This window comes from Diabrotica virgifera, chromosome 2 (genome assembly GCF_917563875.1).
Source record: "Diabrotica virgifera virgifera chromosome 2, PGI_DIABVI_V3a".
NCBI classification, from domain to species: Eukaryota; Metazoa; Arthropoda; class Insecta; order Coleoptera; family Chrysomelidae; genus Diabrotica; species Diabrotica virgifera.
This window is the reverse complement of record NC_065444.1, coordinates 10,410,312-10,433,891: the sequence shown is the minus strand read 5'-3', so window position 1 is coordinate 10,433,891 and position 23,580 is coordinate 10,410,312. Positions and strand designations below refer to the sequence as shown.

At 31.4% G+C, this 23,580-nt stretch overlaps 2 protein-coding genes across 2 annotated transcripts in view; one reads left to right on the top strand and one right to left on the bottom strand.

Moving 5' to 3' along the window:
• Nucleotides 1–10,473: 10,473 nt before the first annotated feature.
• Nucleotides 10,474–23,580, bottom strand: part of LOC126879957 (ATP synthase subunit delta, mitochondrial) — an 89,747-nt gene continuing 76,640 nt past the window's right edge. Inside the window, exons 2-6 of the mRNA XM_050643356.1 lie at nt 15,696–15,863; nt 15,407–15,519; nt 14,401–14,598; nt 11,520–11,624; nt 10,474–10,693 (exon numbers count right to left, since the gene is read on the bottom strand). Of these exons, the coding sequence (XP_050499313.1) occupies nt 10,631–10,693; nt 11,520–11,624; nt 14,401–14,598; nt 15,407–15,517 (477 nt within the window). The 5' untranslated portion in view covers nt 15,518–15,519; nt 15,696–15,863 and the 3' untranslated portion in view covers nt 10,474–10,630. The remainder of the gene's footprint in view (nt 10,694–11,519; nt 11,625–14,400; nt 14,599–15,406; nt 15,520–15,695; nt 15,864–23,580) is intronic.
• LOC126879956 (thiamine transporter 2-like) overlaps nt 17,226–23,580 on the top strand; it is an 82,451-nt gene continuing 76,096 nt past the window's right edge. Inside the window, exon 1 of the mRNA XM_050643355.1 lies at nt 17,226–17,725. Within this exon, the coding sequence (XP_050499312.1) occupies nt 17,417–17,725 (309 nt within the window). The 5' untranslated portion in view covers nt 17,226–17,416. The remainder of the gene's footprint in view (nt 17,726–23,580) is intronic.

Genomic DNA, 23,580 nt, shown 5'->3' with positions numbered 1-23,580 from the left:
AGGTCGAAGAAAGTGGCTATTGAACTTTAGTAATAATAGTCTGTAGCAATGCGTTAGAGACTACACGCCTTTTGAATTAATAATTGCTCATCCTTTTGGGCCTAAGTATCAACGCCTTTTGATCGATGACGATGAAACTATCCTTCCATGCGTATTTGCAAGAGTTAATCATATTCTTCTCGAGAAATTGATAGTTGGAAATTAATTTTATTTATTAATCATTGATATATAGCATTTTTATGATAAATACTAGTTAATTTAAAAACCAAATACTACAAGGAAGAGATATTTCTTAGTATTGTATTATGAAGTATATTTTATTGTAGTTTCTGCACTTCCCGATAAATAATTTACTGAAAAAAAATCATTAACTAATAATAAAAATAGCAAAATATACAGTTATGGTAAATTGACAGCTGTAAACAAGGAAACACATTTAAAAATATTGTTATTTCTTTTAAATAATATCATAAATTTTATTATTGTTATTCCGTGAAAAAGTCTTGGCAAAAATTTTATTATTTCCTTTTATATATACAAGGTTTCGCTTAAAATGGATAGGACGTAAACAGAGACGCCCACACTCAGATATGTTGAGAAAGATAACTAACTGGGTACCACTATTGTCCAGGTGTAGAGGAAGACATAGGAGAAGATCGCTGGGTGATGCAGAAGAAGATGTAAGAACAACAACAATCTATATATCTTTTTCCATGACAGATACAATTTATCCTATTATATTATCAACTATTATATCTCCCTCACCACTCCTTCATCGATATCACCAATAAAAGAAAATCGCTTCCTGTTGGGTTCTTTTTTGCTTATAAAAGTAGTTTCTTCTTATCCTTTTATCGTCTATTTTTGAACATAGAACTCTCTCAACTCCTTCCATCGATTTCTATCCTGAGCAACACACTTTGTTCCGGCTATGTTTTTATGTCATCTAACCATCTCATATGTGGTCTTCTTGATCGTCTACCTTTGTAAGGTCTCCAATGTTGTATTGTGGCGTTCCAACGTTGGTTTTTTTGTCTAGCAGTGCGAATTGCGAAGCTTGAACGTTGATGCCATATATATTTCCCAATACCTAAGTAATCTTAAAGATGTCATCTAAACTAGAGTAAACAACTTTGGCGAAATTACGTCGCCTTGTCGAACTCCTCTCTGAATTGGAATGGGATTTGTATTTTCATGTAGTTATACTATCCTAATTGCGTTTTCATACACATATATTACTATGACTAATGACTAGGTATGTAGAGTACTATCTATTAGTTGCCTATATCTCGAATCTATTCTACAATTATTAATATCTTGTTTTATAACCCACATCTCGATACTGTCAAATGCTTTTTCATAATCGACGAAGGAAAGAAATACGGTATTTATTTGCCTTCTTTGTCAATGTTCTCATTGTCAACAGATGGTCTGATGTACCTACTTTATTCTTTATGGAAGCCAGCCTGTTCTACCGGTTAGTAATTATCTATTTTGTAAGTCAATCGGTTGTTAATAATTCTCATAAACAATATGTACACCTGACTCAGCAACTACACATCTGTATGTGTCTACCTACAGTGCACAGGTTCTAAAGGTGCCGGTGGGGATGGCGTCTATGCGCAGTACAGTCGATGTATGAGCTGGGCCGCTGTATCCATTAGGCAATAAAGGCAGTTGCCTAGGGCGGAAATTATGGGAGGGCGGGAAAAGCAAAAATAGACAAAAATGGTACATGTTGAAGGACGGTTATACTAGAGAATTGCCTAGGGTGGCAATTGACCTAAACGCGGTCCTGTGTATGAGAGAGAATTTATTCGAAATAATGAAATAACAAATTTTATATTATGTTATTTCATTATTTCGAATACTTTCTCTGTCATACACCGACTATATAATGCTGCGCATAGACGAATCCCCCACCGGCATCTTTAGAATATGTGCACTGTGTACGTGTCTATTCTTTATAGGTCCTCTTAAGACATTTGTTCCCTTTTTGTGTAAGAGCATTACTATAGACTCTCGTTCCAGTCTGTAGAGATTTTGGAGGAACTATATGAATGCCTTTTTTTAATCGTATCCAGAAACAATCAGATACCTACAAAACTAATTCCACAACAAGCAGGCTTCACGTCAGGCAAATCCTGCATAGACCAAGTACAATTACTTAACCTAACAACGTATATAGGGATGGATTTAAGCAGAGAGAGATACAGGACCGTAACTACCATTGGGGCAACCGGGTCAGTGCCCCGGGGCCCCCGGCCAAGAGGGCCCCCGTTTGGTTGGCCTTGCATAGATTGTAACGAGGTCAAATAATATTTTTAAGTACTTTCAGTCAAGTTGTACTTCCAGTTGTCCTATTGTAATAAATACATGGCATATTAATTCTAACGGTTTCAAAGATCGATTTTAACCTGTTTCACCTGCACCATTATAAAAAATTTTATCTCAAAATCTCCTCATAAAGTCACCTTATTTTCTTTGCTTTCAAACCACAAAGCAGCTCCGTATTTTAGATGGCCTCTTATAATTTCTTTGCAGTCTTTGAAGTTCAACATATGTTGGAATTTGTTTTTTAAGATTTCAATGAAAGGTATCGGATATCGTTTTCTAAATTAAATCTCTGCCAAATTAAATTCTGCTCTCATTAGAGCTGTATACAATTACTTTCTGACAGTCTCCTTCTTTTTGACATTATCCTCTCTCCTTCAATTTTTCTTCCACTTTTTCCATATCGAGTTTTAACGCATTCTAGAATTTTCTTCCACTTTTTCAATTTCCTGTATCTTCTCAGCAATCTGGTTTACCTCTTCCTGCATTTTCTCTAAATAAACCTTCATATCTTTCTTTCTTATCTTTCTTCAAATCTTTCGTTGGGAGACACTGAAGTCCTCATACCAATCTGAAAGATGTTCCTCGAAAGTGACTCTAAAACCTCTCAATTCAACACGCTGGGCTAAAGATTTGATGCAGTCAATACATTGAAATAAAAACATTGCGATGTTTTGAAGTGCCTTTCAAGTCTAGTTCTGACAAGTAAAAAAAGAAATGAAAGGGACGAAGCAGCACAACTGAAAAATAGAAAAAAAAAACATTCAAATTTGTTTTGTTACTAGTTGTACAAAGTAAAATCCTTAAAATCCTCAACATAGTCTCGAAAACACTGCAATCAAAATCTTTGGACCTTTTAACAGCTTACAGTTTACTTAAAGAGAGCCTCTTAAAACTATCTGAAATGAGAGGACAATTTGAACCCTTCTTTGAAGTGGCTTCAAATATGTGTCAACGTTGGGGAATACCATTAGGGTTCGCTCCAAAAAGAATGCATAAGATGAAAAAATATTTCTATGAACTGTGCGAAGATAAAAGACTTCAAGATCCCAAGTCATGCTTTAGAGTAACCGTGTTTTACTCAATGATCGACACATTATGATGCCATCAGCTAGATACTCGCTTTCAAGGAATGAAAGCAGTGTAAGATACGTACCGAATTGTTCAACCTGTTTTTATTTTAAATGCCAACGAACAAGACCTTCAAAACAAAGCAATCAACTTCGTAAAATGTTTTCCAGATTATTCCAGATGAAAGATTGAGGGTTTACCCTTCCTCTGGGGGGTAAACCCTCGATGGGGGGTAAACCCTCGATACCCCCGGTAGGGGGCCCCCAGATCACGTTTGCCCCAGGGCCCCCAACATCGTAGTTACGGCCTTGGAGAGATAGTGGAGTAGCTTTCGTTGTCCTCACGGCGGCATACGATACTAAAACCATAGAATCATGTTAAATAAGATTTATATTTATACTGTGCTTGACTACGATCTAGTAGAGATCGTTAGGTGACTACTATAATAGACGCTTCTATGTTCTGATTCATTCTTTGTTGATTACTATTGTTTAATTTTTTGAGTTGAGATTGTCGTATTAAACTCTTTTGCTCTTAGGTTAAATCTGTGTACTAGTATATGCAGATTAACTTCATCTACGGCTATCAATATTGCGTCGTTTGCGTAACAGTATTTTTACTTCTTTGTTTCTCATTATGTATGCTCTTCCTTAAGTTCTTTAGGTTGTCCATCTATTCTAACTTCCTTTTTGTTGTTTTGGAAGATGTTTTCAATAATTGTTATGATATTTAGGGAAACTTCTCTATTAGAAGATGGATTACGTCTTTGAGTCTTACTCTGTCAAATGACACAGAAATGCTGGTTAGAAATACTCTAGAGATTACTCAGTAATTTGCTTTAGGACAATTATTGCATCTGTACACGATCTTCTAGTACCCTGTTATTCATCTGCAAAAATTATCCTTTGATTCATTAATGCTTGTAAAATTTTAGTTGTAAGTTTTAGGATACCGTAAAATGGGGTGAATAGGAACGGTTTTCAACTTTCAACTGAAAAAAATGTTACTAATACATGGTGCAAACATATAACTTATGCATTGTTATTTAGGTCTTACCTTCCTCTTTTGATATTAAGATGTTAAAAAATTAGAAAGTTAATACAGTAGAACCCCGCATAAATCAGAAAGCAGAAAGAGAAAAAAATTGAAAAATTCACGACAAAATCTTGAAAACATGTTTATCATACAGAGTAAAACCAGAAAATTGAACAATGTAGCATTAATAGGACTTTGACATTTAAAATTTCTTCAAAACGAATATGTACTTTATACGTAGTGCTATTGCTTATAAAGGTACTTCGGTTCCCTTGCAGTCAACTTACGTCCAAAAATATTGTCCACGCTCTTGCGAGAACGTTTTGCGATTCAAAATCAAAGACAAAACGAAATCTTTGAATTATTAGTTAGGCTAACTTTCGGATAATCCGAACTTTTCGGAATCGGAACAGGGTGTCCCCCCAATTAGTTCGGATTTGCGGGGTACTACTGTACTTTAATTACAAAAAAATCAAAACCTGGTGTTCCTATTCACCCCACCAAGCGGGGTGAATGGGAACAACTGTATTAAAAACTATTGTGTTCCTATTCGTACATTTGTAGGGTCAATAGAAACAGGTAAAAAGTGTCTTAAGGTGTAAAGTAACATACACACATAAATATAAAGTTTGTATTGTTGAAAAAATATATTGTTGAAATGAAAAATATTTCTTAAACTCTGTTTTGGCATTTTTCTCTGAAAGACTATTAACCAGCTTCTTTAATAGTCTAGGAAACTTGTCTTTAGCTATCGTGGATTCATTCCTGCCTGGTCCTGTTTTCCATTCCTCATCTATTTTGCGCCACATAATCTTCATGAGTCTTGTTGCGTCTTGACATACATTTAAACTTTTTGGACAGCAGTTCTGATGATTGCAGAAAACCGTATAAATATTTATTTCAAATTTACCGAATCCACATTTGGTCCTTCGAGCCGGATGCTGATAATTAGTGCCCATAATAATTGAAAAAATTGTGTTCATTAATACCACGCGTGGTTGAGAACCTGTTATAGAAGTTTGTTTTTGATTGGAAACGACAGCTAACTGCTAGAAACACGTTTTGCAAGATATGGTTCGTTCTATTCTCTTTGTGTGGATCAATATAATGTGTACAATTTGCCGTTAGATGAGATATTGTTTCGTTTGGTCTTACTCTATGGAGATATAGATCAAAAAAAGTAATTTCTAATGTGTGGGGTGAATGGTAACACGGTAAATAATATGCTCCTATTCACCCCACGTATCTCAAACTCATGACGTGAACAGTAATACCTGTTGTTAACAAAAAAAGTTAACAGAAAAATTAAAATACAATCATTTTATATTGTTATACAGGTTAGAATAAACAAAAAAAGAGTACATTTCAATCTATTTTGACAGATTTTGTACTTACTGAGAAAGTTTTTTAGGATGAGAAATAACCTCAAAATTAACGACTTTGTTTGCACGCCGAGAACATAGGAACCAGTGACGCCAACAACATAAACCTAAATTTCCTAAAGCCATATCACGTTAGCCAACTTGAAAAAAATTAAATAGCCCAACGAAATATCTATGTTTAGGAAGATTATTGTTATTGTTTAGTGAAGTTTTGTTCCTATTCAGCCCCACTGTTTCTATTCACCCCATTTTACGGTAGTATTAAGTTCTCTGTAGTTTTCTGGGTGTTATCTCCTTTTTGAATAGTAGAATTAGTTCGCTAGTTCTCCATTCCTCCGGTGTTTTATTGTGTTTGATAATTTTGTCATTGCTGTACCACAATATTTCCGTAACTCAGTTACCTGCAGGTTTTTTGTTCTTCGTTTTTTCAAATGTTTTCCGAACTTCCTGTATATGTATATATATATATATATATATATATATATATATATATATATATATATATATATATATATATATATATATATATATATATATATATATATATATATATATATATATAAGATTATGGTATTCTTGACTGTATATTCAAATATCAAGCAGTGATTCTTGAGGATTCAATCTTGATTCAAGCTTGACAGTAAGTCAAAGAGTTTTCTTTGTCTTGTGGGCCAAAATAGACTGCATCCTCAAGAATCACTGCTTGATATATATATATATATATATATATATATATATATATATATATATATATATATATATATATATATATATATATATATATATATATAAAAAGACAATGAGTCTTTGCTGACAGTAAATGTACAGTTTTTGGTTATTGGGTTATGCAGCAATTGATAAGTGTACTCTTTTAAGTCTTTATTCCGAGCTTTCGTTCATGATTATGAACATCGTCAGGGTGCTACAATTATATTATATATGTGAAACAATATGAAAATATGTATATAAAATTATATGTACTTACAACTTATTGAGGATATTTCAAATAGGTGGTCATTAAAATGAGAATTGTACTTATTAAAATGGTCATGTAATGTCTCGATAAAACAAAATTATTCAAATAAAAATTTTTATAATTTAGTTCAACTTCAAAATCGACGAAATATAAAATGACACTTGGACATTCATGACATGGCATTATTTGAAATATCTAACAAAAATTTTTAAAGATGATCAATTTAGTAAACGACCAATAGGGTCAATGATAATTAAGAAAGTATTTTTTAAATTTTATAAATTACTGTTGAAATTATAAATTAAGGTAAAATTTAAAAAAATTAGTAAGATTTTTTGATCAAGTTTAATTAGAAGTTTTAAATTATTTATATAAAAGTAGTGTATAAAGTTGTTGACAAAAATTAATTTATACAAAAGTAATTTATAATGTTGTTGACAAGTCAGAGTATCTAGAAGAGGAGTTAGGAGATAACTCACGATTATCTAAAAATAGTAGATAAGAAAACATTTCATTTAGGTGGCCTATATCAGTACGATGATTCATCGAATTTGGATTTTTATTTATGTGAACCATTTCCAAAAAAAGCCGCTTTGAAGTATGTGACTCACGGTCCAATATTTTAGCGTTATTGTAATCAATTTGATGATTATTATTGAAAACATGTTCACCCAATGCACTTCTGTCAGGGTACAATCTGCAGTCTGACTTATGTGAAGTTATTCTGTCTTTTAATCTTCTTGATGTTTGACCAATATATATTTGATTACAATCAAAACAAGGAAGACTGTAGACTGTACCAGTTTTAGAAAGCATTGGAGTCTTGTCTTTGACGTTTGAAAAAACCTTATTGACTGTGAGAGTCGTCTTAAATGCAAGTTTGATATTTTCGAAAGGCTTAAAAAGTCTAGTAAACTTCGGTGCAATATCGCTAATATATGGTAAGGTCATATAAAAATATTAAAATTAAAATTAAGTCATATTAAAAGACAGAATAACTTCACATAAGTCAGACTGCAGATTGTACCCTGACAGAAGTGCATTGGGTGAACATGTTTTCAATAATAATCATCAAATTGATTACAATAACGCTAAAATATTGGACCGTGAGTCACATACTTCAAAGCGGCTTTTTTTGGAAATGGTTCACATAAATAAAAATCCAAATTCGATGAATCATCGTACTGATATAGGCCACCTAAATGAAATGTTTTCTTATCTACTATTTTTAGATAATCGTGAGTTATCTCCTAACTCCTCTTCTAGATACTCTGACTTGTCAACAACATTATAAATTACTTTTGTATAAATTAATTTTTGTCAACAACTTTATACACTACTTTTATATAAATAATTTAAAACTTCTAATTAAACTTGATCAAAAAATCTTACTAATTTTTTTAAATTTTACCTTAATTTATAATTTCAACAGTAATTTATAAAATTTAAAAAATACTTTCTTAATTATCATTGACCCTATTGGTCGTTTACTAAATTGATCATCTTTAAAAATTTTTGTTAGATATTTCAAATAATGCCATGTCATGAATGTCCAAGTGTCATTTTATATTTCGTCGATTTTGAAGTTGAACTAAATTATAAAAATTTTTATTTGAATAATTTTGTTTTATCGAGACATTACATGACCATTTTAATAAGTACAATTCTCATTTTAATGACCACCTATTTGAAATATCCTCAATAAGTTGTAAGTACATATAATTTTATATACATATTTTCATATTGTTTCACATATATAATATAATTGTAGCACCCTGACGATGTTCATAATCATGAACGAAAGCTCGGAATAAAGACTTAAAAGAGTACACTTATCAATTGCTGCATAACCCAATAACCAAAAACTGTATATATATATATATATATATATATATATATATATATATATATATATATATATATATAATTGTTCGTAAGGGGATTTTTCCACATTCTCTATTTCATCTATTTGATTTCGTACGAGTGGTCGTTAAACCAATAACCTTGGATCTTTGGTTCACTGAGTGTGTTTCAAAGATCTACATCTTATGTTTTTAAATATATATATATATATATATATATATATATATATATATATATATATATATATATATATATATATATATATATATATATATATATATATATATATATATTATACTTATATTAACTTCTTCATTTATGGTCATTTCTGGTATTTCAGGTTTTCTGGCGTATTTTGTGATTGTTAATATATTATCAGTGGCGTAGCTGACAGGCCCGCAGGGGCCCGTAAAGCCTTCAAGCTTAATACTTCTATTTATTTTTTTTTTAATTGGGGACCAAAACATATTTTCCTAATTAAGCATCAAAATAGGGAATTTGGAAGGAAGTAATGAAGCGGGTAATTGACGTAACTTTTACTCTTTCTGGGTGCAATTTAGCGTTTCGTGGACATGTTGGTAGTTTAGATGAAAGTGAATCGCAAAAAGGTAATTTTTTGTCGATGGTTCTTTTACTAGCAAAATATGATCCTGTTTTAGCTAAATTAATCGACAAAAACAATAACTTAAACATTACTTGAGTCCCCAAATACAAAACGAAGTTATAAATTTGCTGGCATAAGAAACTGAAAACAAAGTGAATAATTTAATTAAAAAAGTTGTTTTTATTCAATAATTCTTGATACCACTCAAGATATTTCCGAAGACGATCAGCTTAGTTTTATTTTCCGGTATGTAAAAATAACTTGCGATGAAAATAATTTACACTCCAAGCAGAAAAGTTGTTTTTGGGATTTATTCGTATATTAGACCAAAGTTCAGAAGGTCCTGTAAGTGAAATTTTAAAATTGACAACACTTAAAAAGGTTATGTGAAACCCGGTGGTCATCCAGACATGATGCTGTTTTAGCTTTGCGTTGAGCTTTCCAACAAGTAATGAAATCTTTAACGAAAATTTCACTGTTATCAGAAAACTATGAAAAATTAGAAGCTAATGCATTATTAGAGCATATGAATAATTTTGATTTTGCCGTTAACATTACTATTTAATCTGAAATACTTAACTTTATTCATCTAACATCAAAGCTTCTGCAATCTGAAACGGCAGAGGTAACGGTCCTTCAACTTTTTGAAAAAACTCGTAATAATCTTTGACAAATGAGAAATTAGGTTTCCGAAATCACAAGGAGCAGGAATAGCAGAATAGTGGGGATCATACCGGAATTAAAAAATAAACGGATAAAACATATAAAAAATTTACGAAGAGCTCAGCTGCAACGAAAAAATAATTTGTAGCAAAGAAAGTTTTGAAGTTAATGTTTTTAATGTAAATTTATATATAGTATTGCAACAACTTAATAATAGTTTTGTCGGATTAAAAGATATGAAGGTATACTTAAAAGGTGTTCATGTCTATTCCCAAACAATCTATTAACACTAACTGATGAAGACTTATTAAAAAAGGCCAAATATTGTCATTTACACATATTTTATAATTATACTGTTGTTAGTTATCGTTATGTTTATAATACGGGGGCCCACAAAAATTATCGCGGGGGGGGGGGCCGCAATCTTCAGCTACGCCACTGTATATTATCCCATCCAAAGCTTGAGTTATAGGTTTGAGTAGATTAGATACCTTGTTTAAGCTTCAGGTACACTTCACTAGGGATGGTTAAAAATAAACAAGATAAACGGTAAACAAAAATTATGTATTTGGATTGATTCTCGTTTTTGTAAAAATTGTCAACTCATAGAGGTATAGATCTAATATGTTGTTGTTTTAAAATGAACAGTACCATTGAGACACTAATTTATTAAATTTACATAAAATTACAAAAATTAAATTATTATTCAGCCGCTTTGACTAACGCTTCTCCCACTTCAACAGCAATGGAGGCTTCAGCTTTCGCCTGAAAAGGAAAAATATATAATTAATCAAAAGAAATAAAAATACATATTTCTAAATTAAATATTTCCCATTGTAATAACCATACATATTTAAATAATAGGTACTATTCATTATTGTAATAAGATTCAGTAAACAAATAACTGTTGTCAGGTCTCAAAAAGAGACCTGACAACGAAAAAGTACAAGAAACTTACAAGTTTTTATTGAGAAACCAACAAAATATCTTTTTACAAATTTAAACATTACTACTTCCCATACATAATAGTACAATAATATGCTCAACAAAACACGCAGATCTTTAGCTGTGTTCATACTTTAGCTTAGATTTGTTCCATTGACAATGTAACCAGTTGTCAGTATGTGACTGAAGTAAAAGAATCTTGTGGAAAATCATATTTTAGAGAAAAAATTACCTGCCACTAAAAATGCATATAAGTCAATCAAACAAAGATACATAATTCATAAAAACACGATTCAATTACCTTTAAATGAAGTATTAGATCTAATATTAAGGGCCGGTTGTTCGAACGCTAATCAACAATGATCATTATCAAATAATTAATTACTGTCAATGTCAACTTTAAAAACATAATTAATTACAATTCTGAGACTACAATCAATTAATATAACAATAATTATTAACATAATTAATAATAAATCTCATAATTGTAATTAATTATGTTTTCAGCAACCCAAACAAAGTTGACATTGACAGTTTTGGTGACAGTAATTAAATATTTGATAATGATCATTGTTGATTAGCGTTCGAACAACCGGCCCTAAATATTTTTTCTTGATTAATGTAAGAAAAAAACAAGTAATCTTACCTCATCTGTACTTGCAGATGATAACTGGCTCTGGGCTTTGGTAAGGATGTCTCTTGCTGCATTGACATCAATGTTTTCTACTGGGTGGGCTTCTTCAGCAAGAATCTAAAACAAAATTGAGATATTTTAAAAATCAATGAATTTTCATCAATGGTGTACCTCCAACTTTGAAGGCTGAACAATTTAAATCATAATTCTATTATTTTATAATAAAGTATAGTCAATTCACTGAAGGTATAAAGTGCAAAAGAATGGGCATACCAGTAAAAAAATGAACACCTATATACCCTAAGTTTTGCTGACAACTAAATAGTGATCGCACAATAAGGAAATAATGGAAATAACCTAAAAGAAAACTGAATATCTAACAATTAAGAATACAGAAATAAAACAAATGGAAATAGAAAAAGATAAACAAATCAAAGGAACAGAAAAGTACAAGTATTTAGGTTTCATAACATCAAACAAAGGAACAACTGAGACTGCATACAAAAATTGAACCAGGTACTGTGGGATAAAAACATCAGTATAACAACAAAAAGAAGAATATAACACCATGACAAGAAGTATCCTGACTTATGTGAGTTCCTAAGAAGAAGCTGCGGACTATCAAGAAGAGATAGAATAAATAATATAGATATTAAGAAAAGAATGGGAATGAACTCGGATATAATAAACTACATAGAACAGAAGAGATTAACCTGGTACGGACATGTCAGAAGAGCAGACAAAAAATGTTGAATAAACAGAATGACAGAATGGAGCCTGATAGGAAGAAGGTGGAGAGGCAGACACTGAAAATCTTTCAGAGATGAAGTGGATGCAGCAAGGAAAAGAAGAGATCTGGATTACTGGCAAAACAGAAAGAACTGGAGAGAAAACCATTCTCTCCAGTTAAGGAGTTAATGAATACAATTGAAACTATGGATATCCTTAGCATATATACAATTCACTGAGTATGGGAATATCTTGATAGTCATTGTGTAACGTTACAAACGTCACATCTTTGATATTTTATTTTTAAATAATTATTCTACTTTATTTTCTTTAATATTTCATTAACAATAATTTTGTTCTATTTGTTTTACCAGTTTTCTTCGTTAAAAACTCGTTGACGCCCTCTTTGATTACCCTCTTTGATTATTCTCTTTTATTATCCTCTTTTATTATCCTCTTTTATTAGCCTCTTTTATTATCTTCTATTTACTATATCTCTTTTCATTTAAATCATCGACTGAACATACTGAACGTACCCCATACATTCTTACTCTGTAACTGCTTTCAATACGGAACATGCTCGCCACTGCCTATGCTGCACTGTCATGAAAGTGTCACTTCATCGTTCATCCCTACCTGCTGACACAAAATGAAAATGGAAGAGACAGGGAAACTAAATCTATTTAAAGAGATGAGCCCATAAGGCCCTATCTATTTCCAGACTTTCGCTCTCTTGGGGTAAGAAATCATTATTATTTTTTTGTAATCACGGTTCAACATCTAACAGTCTTTCTAATGATTTTTTATATCTAACCTAACCACAATGTCAAACCATGTGTTCTGATATTTTAGTTTTAAATATATTATCTTTTTAATTTACATATATGCACGTTTAGTAATCAAAATTTTAACTATTCTCCTCATCTAAATTCCATTTAATTTACCTTGCCATTTACTATTTTTGGATACTATTTGGCGAAGGTACAGTTTGGTTATTAGCTTCTTGATTGTTGATATGTGTTTTACTGTTACAGTTTTTTGGGAATAAGATCACTGTTCTCCCTCCGGGAGTTTCAACAACCCTCAAATCGCTGGCGATAGAACAACGAGGACCATGTCATCAGGGCTGCAACCACATTACCAAGACTGCAACGACCAACAATACACACCTACAGCTAGGGTGGAATACAACACCTACAACCCCAGAGCCCGTTGCAGAACCAGCAGCAGTACCATTCGACGTCAAGAAGTTACCATCAGCTAACAAAAGCCATAAAAGTATAATCCAGAATTGTTAGTTTTTGGCAAGAATTTGAATATATTTGTTAATGGAATTTACTAAGTCATATTTTTATTATATCTTTATGAACAATAAACATGATTAGTTAAAAGTAATGTTTTGTTTGCTTCCATTCCAAATTTTCATAGTTTATATCTAAGGTTAGGACAAGACGAACACACACCTGAGTGACTGAGCTAAGCTAAGGGTGTAACGATGGCTATCTTGGATGATTGAGGTAATATTTTCGAATATTATTTCAATTAGCTGGGGTAGTCCATCGCCTATTTCGTTTCAATTGTATTAAACATACAATAAAAAAATCCTCACTATTAACCCATTCAGCTCTGGTGACACGTATATGCATCCAAATATGACTATAGATTAGTGCTGTTGGGTGCAAAAGTGCGCTTTGTGTGTATTGCACTAACTAACTATTTTCAATGGGAAATGAGCCACAATTTTACCAAAAAAATGATTTTATTAATGTTTCGACGCCCAAGTCGGGTGTCATTGTCAAAATACAAAATAATACTAAATAGTATTATTTTGTATTTTGACAATGACACCTAACTTAAACGTTAATAAAATCATTTTTTTGGTAAAATTGTGGCTTATTTCCCATTGAAAATATTGATTACTAAGCTTAGAAATATTAAAGTGGGGCTGAAAGGGTTAACAGCTTCAATAAGCTTACTCTTTTTTGTCTAAAAAATAATAATAATCAAGAATACTCAAAGTATATTCATAATGTAGGCTTGATTGTATAGTAATTTCCAACCAATTCTAGTCACAGTCAAAATCTGCTACACATAGTGACTTCAGGGAATAAAGAATACCTTATTTGTAGTGCTATTAGTAAAATAGTTTCTATTGTAAACCTACCTGAACTGATGAATCATCATTGATGGTGACAGTACCACTGGAAACAAAGATTTTCTTAACATTACCACCATCTTCGTAAACAGTGACTACTCCAGGTTTTAGCACAGCCAGTGTGGGTACATGGGCGGGGAGGATACCAAAGCTACCAGAGAAAGATGGTACATCTACTTGTTTAACTGAAGTTGCAGTATAGTAAACCTAAAAATAAAAAAAAACTTTTAAAACTGTACCTGATCCATGTGATGCTTTTTAATTATGAATACTGTTTCTTTTTATTTGTAGCATCAGGTATATCAAATTACAACATTTAACACGTTGAACACCACAATGTATATAATATTACGGCTCTCTGGGCCGACTTAGTAGTGGTCCATACAGTATAGCAGTCACTGCGAAGCAAGTGTGATTCATGCGGCATTGTCAGTAAAATAAGCGTGAATCGTATATGATTCATGTGGCATTCAACATGTTAAAGACATGTTTTGAAATATGTAGCTTCCTCTTTAGAACCAGAGTAAACGTTGGTGTATAAACATCAGTTAAATTTGGTGCAGAAGTGTGTGAATTAAGTATCCTGTCGAAACTATTGCTAACTAAATATAACTAACATTAACACTATGCCTTGGTGTTTAGTAACATAAGCTATCTAAGTACAGCATAAAGATTGTTATGCTTTGCGATTCATCCTCCAACTTAACGTAATCAACTTAGTCACACGAACAGAGATATACCATCTGACAGACTGGTAAAAACTGAATTCATTGGTATAAATTTTATATCCGTAATCCGTCTACCCTTAATCTAAACTAGAACCGTATATATAAAGTGTGATGCCGATGGGTGGAGTTATTCCTAATAATCTGTAGAATATGTTTATACCAGTCTTTTCACATCTTCAGTTAAGGGTTAATAATTAATGGCATAAATTTTACAATGTATTCGTATTAAAGGATATGGTTCAAATCATATTAGTACTCTAGGGTTAATACTCAAATGTAAGTTTTACCTGATTTCCAGCTGCAAATGTGAAGTTCATTTGGTCGGCATAGGTCCTCTTTGCAGTGGTTTGAAGTGATCTATTAATAAGAAGGCGAGACATAGATCTGATGGCAGCCATTTCTTAAAAAATAATTATCGTTAAAATAATAGAATTAAGAAGATAGTTTTAAAAATTTATGAAAAATTCTCTCATAACCTCTCATTACATAATAATTTTCACTAGCTGATAACAGCATTGTTAACGTTATTAATTTAAATTTAATTAAAAGTAATGAAAGAATAGGAAGTGAATTTACCTTTTTTAATTTATATGACAATGTATTTGGAAATACAAAAAGGTCTTTTATCCCAAGTACAACCCAAAGTACCCAAAAAAAATGTATGAGAATGACGAATGACAGTGAAAAGCTGTCAATGTCACTGTCTGTCACTAAAGAACAAGCAAGTTGAAGTTGCTGCTGTAACTAAAAAAGAAGAAGAAAGTAAACAGTTTTGAAATGTCAAATAATGATTTCGGGATTTTTATCCATAGATATATTATACTCTAGATTGCGCCTTACGATCTTAAAATGGGTGACGGTTGCGACAGAGATAAATGAGCCTATTTGGTCGGTAGTCTCTTTCTAATTCAAGGGGAGTATCGATGACGTCACTATCCTACTCTATCGGCGAGTATTTTAGATGATTTGACAGTTCGAGCGGATGGCGACGAGAACTGGTCGTTTGTCTTCGGACGTGGATAATCCTGGTTCGAATCCCATACCAATCTTTACTTTTTTTATTTTTTATTTAATCAATATTGCGTTTATTAGATATTATTATATCTCTAAAATAAATCTAAGCAAAGAAATATATAACAAATAAGAAAAACTGTGTAGGTACCTATAGATTTTTAAAAATATAAAAGCCAATATTATTTTTTTAATAAGTTAATGGTACAATAGTATAAAGTAATTGTTAAAAATATTCGTACAAATTACCAATAATTAATATCAACATAATGTACCATCATCGATTTATTAATTGAATCGGTCATTTCAAAAACAACACGAGACACGAGTCACATATTCCTAATTTTACAGAAGAGCAAAGAAAACTACCTATATAGTCGAAAGATGGATGAAATGGATGACATCAAAATTCAGAGTTATAAATATTGTAGTTTTGTTCCTAATGTTTTTACTGGACTGGTGTCGTTTTTGCACACAATGTTTATCTTAAAGGAGTCTATTCCTCTCAAAAAGTTAGTTTCGGAAAATTGTGGACTTTGCTGTTTTTGAAATGACCGATTCAATTATAAGTAATTAGACATTATTTTTATTTATGAAACTATTATTACAATTTTTTAAAAAGGTAGAAGCAATACAAACATTATTCACGTCATTCGAATAAGGCCGAATTTATATTAATAACGAATGACTTATTTTACAAATAATTATGTATTCCAATATTAACTTACTATACATACATTTATTATCTGCTAGATTTACTTAGGTCCATTTTTCAGATGTAAAAATATCTAATAAACGCAATATTGATTAAATTAAAAATAAAAAAGGTAAAGTTGGTATGGGATTCGAACCACGATTATCCATGTCCGAAGACCAAAGACCATTTCTCGTCACCACCCGCTCGAACTGTCAATACATAATACTCGATAAAGTGGGATAGTCACGTCGTCGATATTCCCCTTAAATTAAAAAGAGACTACCGACCAAATAGGCTCATTTATCTCTGTCGCAACCGTCACCCATTTTAAGATCGTAAGGCGCAATCTAGAGTATTATAAATCTATGTTTTTATCATTATGGATAAAAACGGATAGAAATAACAAAACTGATAACCTTCAAAATTTGAATAAAAATGAATAATGTGGTGGAGCAGTTTAGTTTTAAATCGGGTTCACGTCGGTCTACTTTTAGTATATTATAGAAAATATCCGTTTTTTTTCTGATTTTATTTATAATGTAAGCAAAATACTGCTACTGTACTGTTGTCATTACATAATAACAAAATCATGCAGGAATGGCTGAAGATATCTTTAATTTTGTGCATTTTTGGATTTCTGAAGGAGATCCGTCCATCAGAACCCTTTATTTACGAGTTTTTAATAGACCGTAGATGGAGAAATGTCACAGACGAAGAAGTCACTCAGCAAGTCTATCCTGCTGGTACTTACAGTTATTTAGCCCATCTAGTTCTAGTCTTTTTAATTACTGATTTGTGTAGATACAAACCCCTCATTATTTTGCTGGGTGCTTCTGGTATTGTTATTTGGAGTTTGCTGTTATGGACGAAGACTCTTTTCTATCTACTGATTGTAGAGGTAAGCATTATTTTTATTTTTGAATATAAAATCAAGAGCAGTTTATTCTTTAAAATATACAGAAAGGTAGGTAGGTCAAAAATTAAATCATATATTCTGGAACCAAATTTAAAACCTAACTTACACTAGTATAAATGTGCACATAAAAAAGTTACAGCCCTTTAAACGCTTTTTGTTGAAAATAGACATGAGGCTTTCTTATTGCAGGAACGTCTTAAAAAAATAACAGTGAAATTTGTGCACCCATAAAAAGCGCCATAAAAATTTTATGGAGGTTTTGTTCCCTTAAGCATCCCCAAATATTTGTGTACGTTCCAATTAAATAATTATTGTGGTACCATTAGTTAAACACAATGTTTTTAAAAAAAGGTTTTTTGCCTCTTAGTACAGTAAAACCCATTTATCTGCAACTGTGAAGAAAAGAAAAGACAGACGTTTGTTGATGCTGTTCAAGTGACCTTGAGGGTTTCAGTTAAATGTGTATATTTATTTATTTATTTATTGTTAATAAACGGGGCAAGCCCATTGACAAAAAATATACAATTAAGCAACATTTATAAACATTACAAACAAATACTAAATAAAATACAAAATCATAAAATAAGTATGCATATAGAATTACAATTAAATTTAACGCTGCAGAGATTGTTTAAAGGCACTTAAGGACAAGTTAAAAAAATCTGTCTCATGAGGCAACCTATTAGCATGAACAAGAAGTCTGAACAGACCTATATTCACAGAATAATTAGTCCGACAAAAAGGAATATGAAATAGTGTATTCTCACGAAGGACACGGGAAGGAATGTGGAAACAAACCAATTGAAGCAGTTCAGGTAAATGTATCATTCCGTTAACCAATTTAAAAATGAAGATGAGATCGAAATTAACTCGTCTAGTAGACAGAGGATCAAGTTGTAAGTATCTCATCATATCAGAATATGAATAAGGTATGTGTAATTTAAAGGCACAGTGCATAAAGAACCATCTTTGTACTCTCTCCAACTTTTGAACAGAGGATTGGACAAAGGGACAAAGATTTCAGTTATACTTTTGTGGGAAAGCCAGATTTTATGGAGAAATATCGAGAAAATTCACCACATATTATTTGTAAATGGTTAAGTAAGTTATAGAACACCTTACACCGTTAGGTAGAAAGGTTTAGATTATATATATATATATATAAGTTATAGAAACCTGGTAATAATATGAAAATTTATTTATATGTAGGTAATTTAAATTTTGTTAAGTAGGTACAGTAGAACCCCGATTATCCGTATGCAAATTATCTGTGTGCGAATTATCCGGGTTGCGGATTATCCGTGCTATGATTTTTTCTATTACTTAAATTGTATTTTTGAGGTTTTATAAAAATAATGTCACCATAAATCCCTTGACGAAACTATACACCGAGAGGGAGACTCATAATGAAAGATTTATTTTTTCTGTTATCTTTAAATCTTTTTATGGTAGGTTTATAGATGTATTAGGCCTTGGGCCCGCATATACAATTATTATTTATGACCACACCGTTGAAACTTTTTGTACTTGTTATTTGGGTGGAGTCGGACAAATTTTGAGCTTGGCGCATTATGGTAGTGGGGCGTTTGTCTGTCAAGCGGTGACGAAGTTGTCAATTTTATGCAAGAAAAAAATTTATTACCACATTGGTCATTCTATTTTAATCAATGGATTTTATCATATAAACAACGAAAACAATTTTGTCGGACAAAAATATTGGGGCATACGACGCGTCGGACACGCTAAATATGTCAAATTTATGAAAATAATAAATTTATTACCACATGGATAATTTTAACGGTATCTACCATAAAGCATTTTTACAATAATGTGGTAACCTTGTCGGACAATTTTCACGGGGCATATGCGCAGTCGGACGCGCCGAAGATGTCAATTTCCTGAAATTTTTTTATTTACAACCATTTTTCCGACAACATTAGTAGGTTATAAGTAATTATATTCTTAATCAAAAAATCAAAGTGTCGGACAAAAATATTGGGGCAACTCGACAGTCGGACAAAAAATTTAATTTTTATTAGTAAACTATACTTTCCAATTATGCTGGGTTCGTGCATCCCTTATTTTACAACCATTTTTCCGACAAAAGTAGTAGGTTACAAGTAATTATATTCTTAAACAAAAAATGTAATTGTCTGACAAAAATGTTGGGGCAAACGAACAGAAAACTTAATTCTTTTAGGCTATCGACGAGGAGGTATTATCAAAAAAAAATTTTAAAACAGAGTTTCTCGGTTACTTTTGAATCGATTTAGCTGAAAATTGGTACACACACTAAGTAAAGCATTTAAAAGGGTATGACGTAGGTCGGAACCCAAAATTTTCTTAAAAAATTTTCCGACAAGAGGGAAAAATTTTAGAAAAATTGTGATCTGATAATGTGTGTATATACTCCTTGAACAACGACAAACATCGTTCTGTATTTTTTTCTCGAATTGAAAAAAATTTTCAGCACATGTATCAGGTTATAAGTAGTTATATTCCAAATCAAAAAATCTAAGTGCCCGACATAAATAGTGGGGCACATTCAAAGTCGGACAAAAAATTTAATTTTTATTAATAAACTATACTTTTAAACTATTCTGGGTTCGTGCATCCCTTATCTTTACAACCATTTTTCCGACAAAAGTAGTAGGATAAAAGTAATTATACTCTTAAACAAAAAATGTAATTATCTGACAAAAATGTTGGGGCAAACGAACAGGAAACTTAATTCTTTAGGCTATGGACGAGGAGGTATTATCCAAAAATATTTTAAAACAGTTTTTCTCGGTTATTTTTGAATCGATTTAGCTGAAAATTGGTACCCACACTAAGTAAAACATTTAAAAGGGTATGACGTAGAGCTGTACCCAAAGTTTTCCCAAAAAAATTTCGGACAAGAGGGAAAATTTTAGAAAAATTGTGATCTGATATTTGCGTACATACTCCTTGAACAACGACAAACATCGCTCTGTAGTTTTTTTTCTCGAAATAAAAAAAAATTTCCGACACAAGTATCAGGTTATAAGTAGTTATATTCCAAATCAAAAAATCTAAGTGTCCGACAAAAATATTGGGGCAAATCCAAAGTCGGACAAAAAATTTAATTTTTATTGATAAACTATACTTTTAAATTATGCTGGGTTCGTGTACCCCTTATCTTTACAACCATTTTTCCGACAAAGGTAGTAAGTTACAAGTAATTAGATTCTTAAACAAAAAATGTAATTGTTTGACAAAAATCTTGGGTCAAACGAACAGAAAACTTAATTTTTTAGGCTATCGACGAGAAAGTAATATCAAAAAATTTTAAAAGAGTATTCTCGGTTATTTTTGAATCGATTTAGCTCAAAATTGGTACACACACTAAGTAAAACATTTAAAAGGGTATGACGTAGAGCTGTACCCAAAATTTTCTTAAAAAATTTTCTGACAAGAGGGAAAATTTTAGAAAAATTGTGATCTGATATTTGCTTATATACTCCTTGAACAACGACAAACATCGTTCTGTAGTTTTTTTTTCCAATTAAAAAAAATTTCCGACACAAGTATCAGGTTATAAGTAGTTATATTCTAAATCAAAAAATCTAAGTGTCCGACAAAAATATTGGGTCAAATCCAAAGTCGGACAAAAAATTTAATTTTTATTAATAAACTGTCTTTTAAAAAATACTGGGTTCGTGCAACCCTTACCTTTAAAACCATTTTTCCGACAACATTAGTAGGTTATAAGTAATTATATTCTTAATCAAAAAATCAAAGTGTCGTACAAAAATATTGGGGCAACTCGACGGTCGGACAAAAAATGTAATTTTTATTAGTAAACTATACTTTCAAATTATGCTGGGTTCGTGCATCCCTTATCTTTACAACCATTTTTCCGACAAAAGTAGTAGGTTACAAGTAATTATATTCTTAAACAAAAAATGTAATTGTCTGACAAAAATGTTGGGGCAAACGAACAGAAAACTTAATTCTTTTAGGCTATCGACGTGGAGGTATTATCAAAAAAAATTTTAAAAGAGTGTTTCTCGGCTACTTTTGAATCGATTTAGCTGAAAATTGGTACACACACTAAGTAAAGCATTTAAAAGGGTATGACGTGGGTCGGAACCCAAAATTTTCTAAAAAAATTTTCCGACAAGAGGGAAAATTTTAGAAAAATTGTGATCTGATTATTTGTGTATATACTCCTTGAACAACGACAAACATCGTTCTGTATTTTTTTCTCGTATTAAAAAAAAATTTCAGCACATGTATCAGGTTATAAGTAGTTATATTCCAAATCAAAAAATCTAAGTGCCCGACATAAATAGTGGGGCACATCCAAAGTCGGACAAAAAATTTAATTTTTATTAATAAACTATACTTTTAAATTATTCTGGGTTCGTGCATCCCTTATCTTTACAACCATTTTTCCGATAAAAGTAGTAGGATACAAGTAATTATACTCTTAAACAAAAAATGTAGTTGTCTGACAAAAATGTTGGGGCAAACGAACAGGAAACTTAATTCTTTTGGGCTATGGACGAGGAGGTATTATCCAAAAATATTTTAAAACAGTTTTTCTCGGTTATTTTTGAATCCATTTAGCTGAAAATTGGTACACACACTAAGTAAAACATTTAAAAGGGTATGACGAAGAGCTGTACCCAAAATTTTCCCAAAACAATTTCGGACAAGAGAGAAAATTTTAGAAAAATTGTGATCTGATATTTGCGTACATACTCCTTGAACAACGACAAACATCGTTCTGTAGTTTTTTTTCTCGAAATAAAAAAAAATTTCCGACACAAGTATCAGGTTATAAGAGGTTATATTCCAAATCAAAAAATCTAAGTGTCCGACAAAAATATTGGGGCAAATCCAAAGTCGGACAAAAAATTTAATTTTTATTAATAAACTGTCTTTTAAAAAATACTGGGTTCGTGCAACCCTTACCTTTAAAACCATTTTTCCGACAACATTAGTAGGTTATAAGTAATTATATTCTTAATCAAAAAATCAAAGTGTCCGACAAAAATATTGGGGCAACTCGACAGTCGGACAAAAATTTTTAATTTTTATTAGTAAACTATACTTTCAAATTATGCTGGGTTCGTGCATCCCTTATCTTTACAACCATTTTTCCGACAAAAGTTGTAGGTTACAAGTAATTATATTCTAAAACAAAAAATGTAATTGTCTGACAAAAATGTTGGGGCAAACGAACAGAACACTTAATTCTTTTAGGCTATCGACGAGGAGGTATTATCAAAAAAAAAATTTAAAATAATGTTTCTCGGTTACTTTTGAATCGATTTAGCTGAAAATTGGTACACACACTAAGTAAAGCATTTAAAAGGGTATGACGTAGGTCGGAACCCAAAATTTTCTTAAAAAATTTTCCGACAAGAGGGAAAATTTTAGAAAAATTGTGATCTGATAATTTGTGTACATACTCCTTGAACAACGACAAACATCGTTCTGTATTTTTTTTTTCTTAATTAAAAAAATTTCCGACACAAGTATAAGGTTATAAGTAGTTATATTGTAAATCAAAAAATCTAAGTGTCCGACAAAAATATTGGGTCAAATCCAAAGTCGGACAAAAAATTTAATTTTTATTAATAAACTGTCTTTTAAAAAATACTGGGTTCGTGCAACCCTTACCTTTAAAACCATATTTCCGACAACATTAGTAGGTTATAAGTAGTTATATTCTTAATCAAAAAATCAAAGTGTCGGACAAAAATATTGGGGCAACTCGACAGTCGGACAAAAAATTTAATTTTTATTAGTAAACTATACTTTCAAATTATGCTGGGTTCGTGCATCCCTTATCTTTACAACCATTT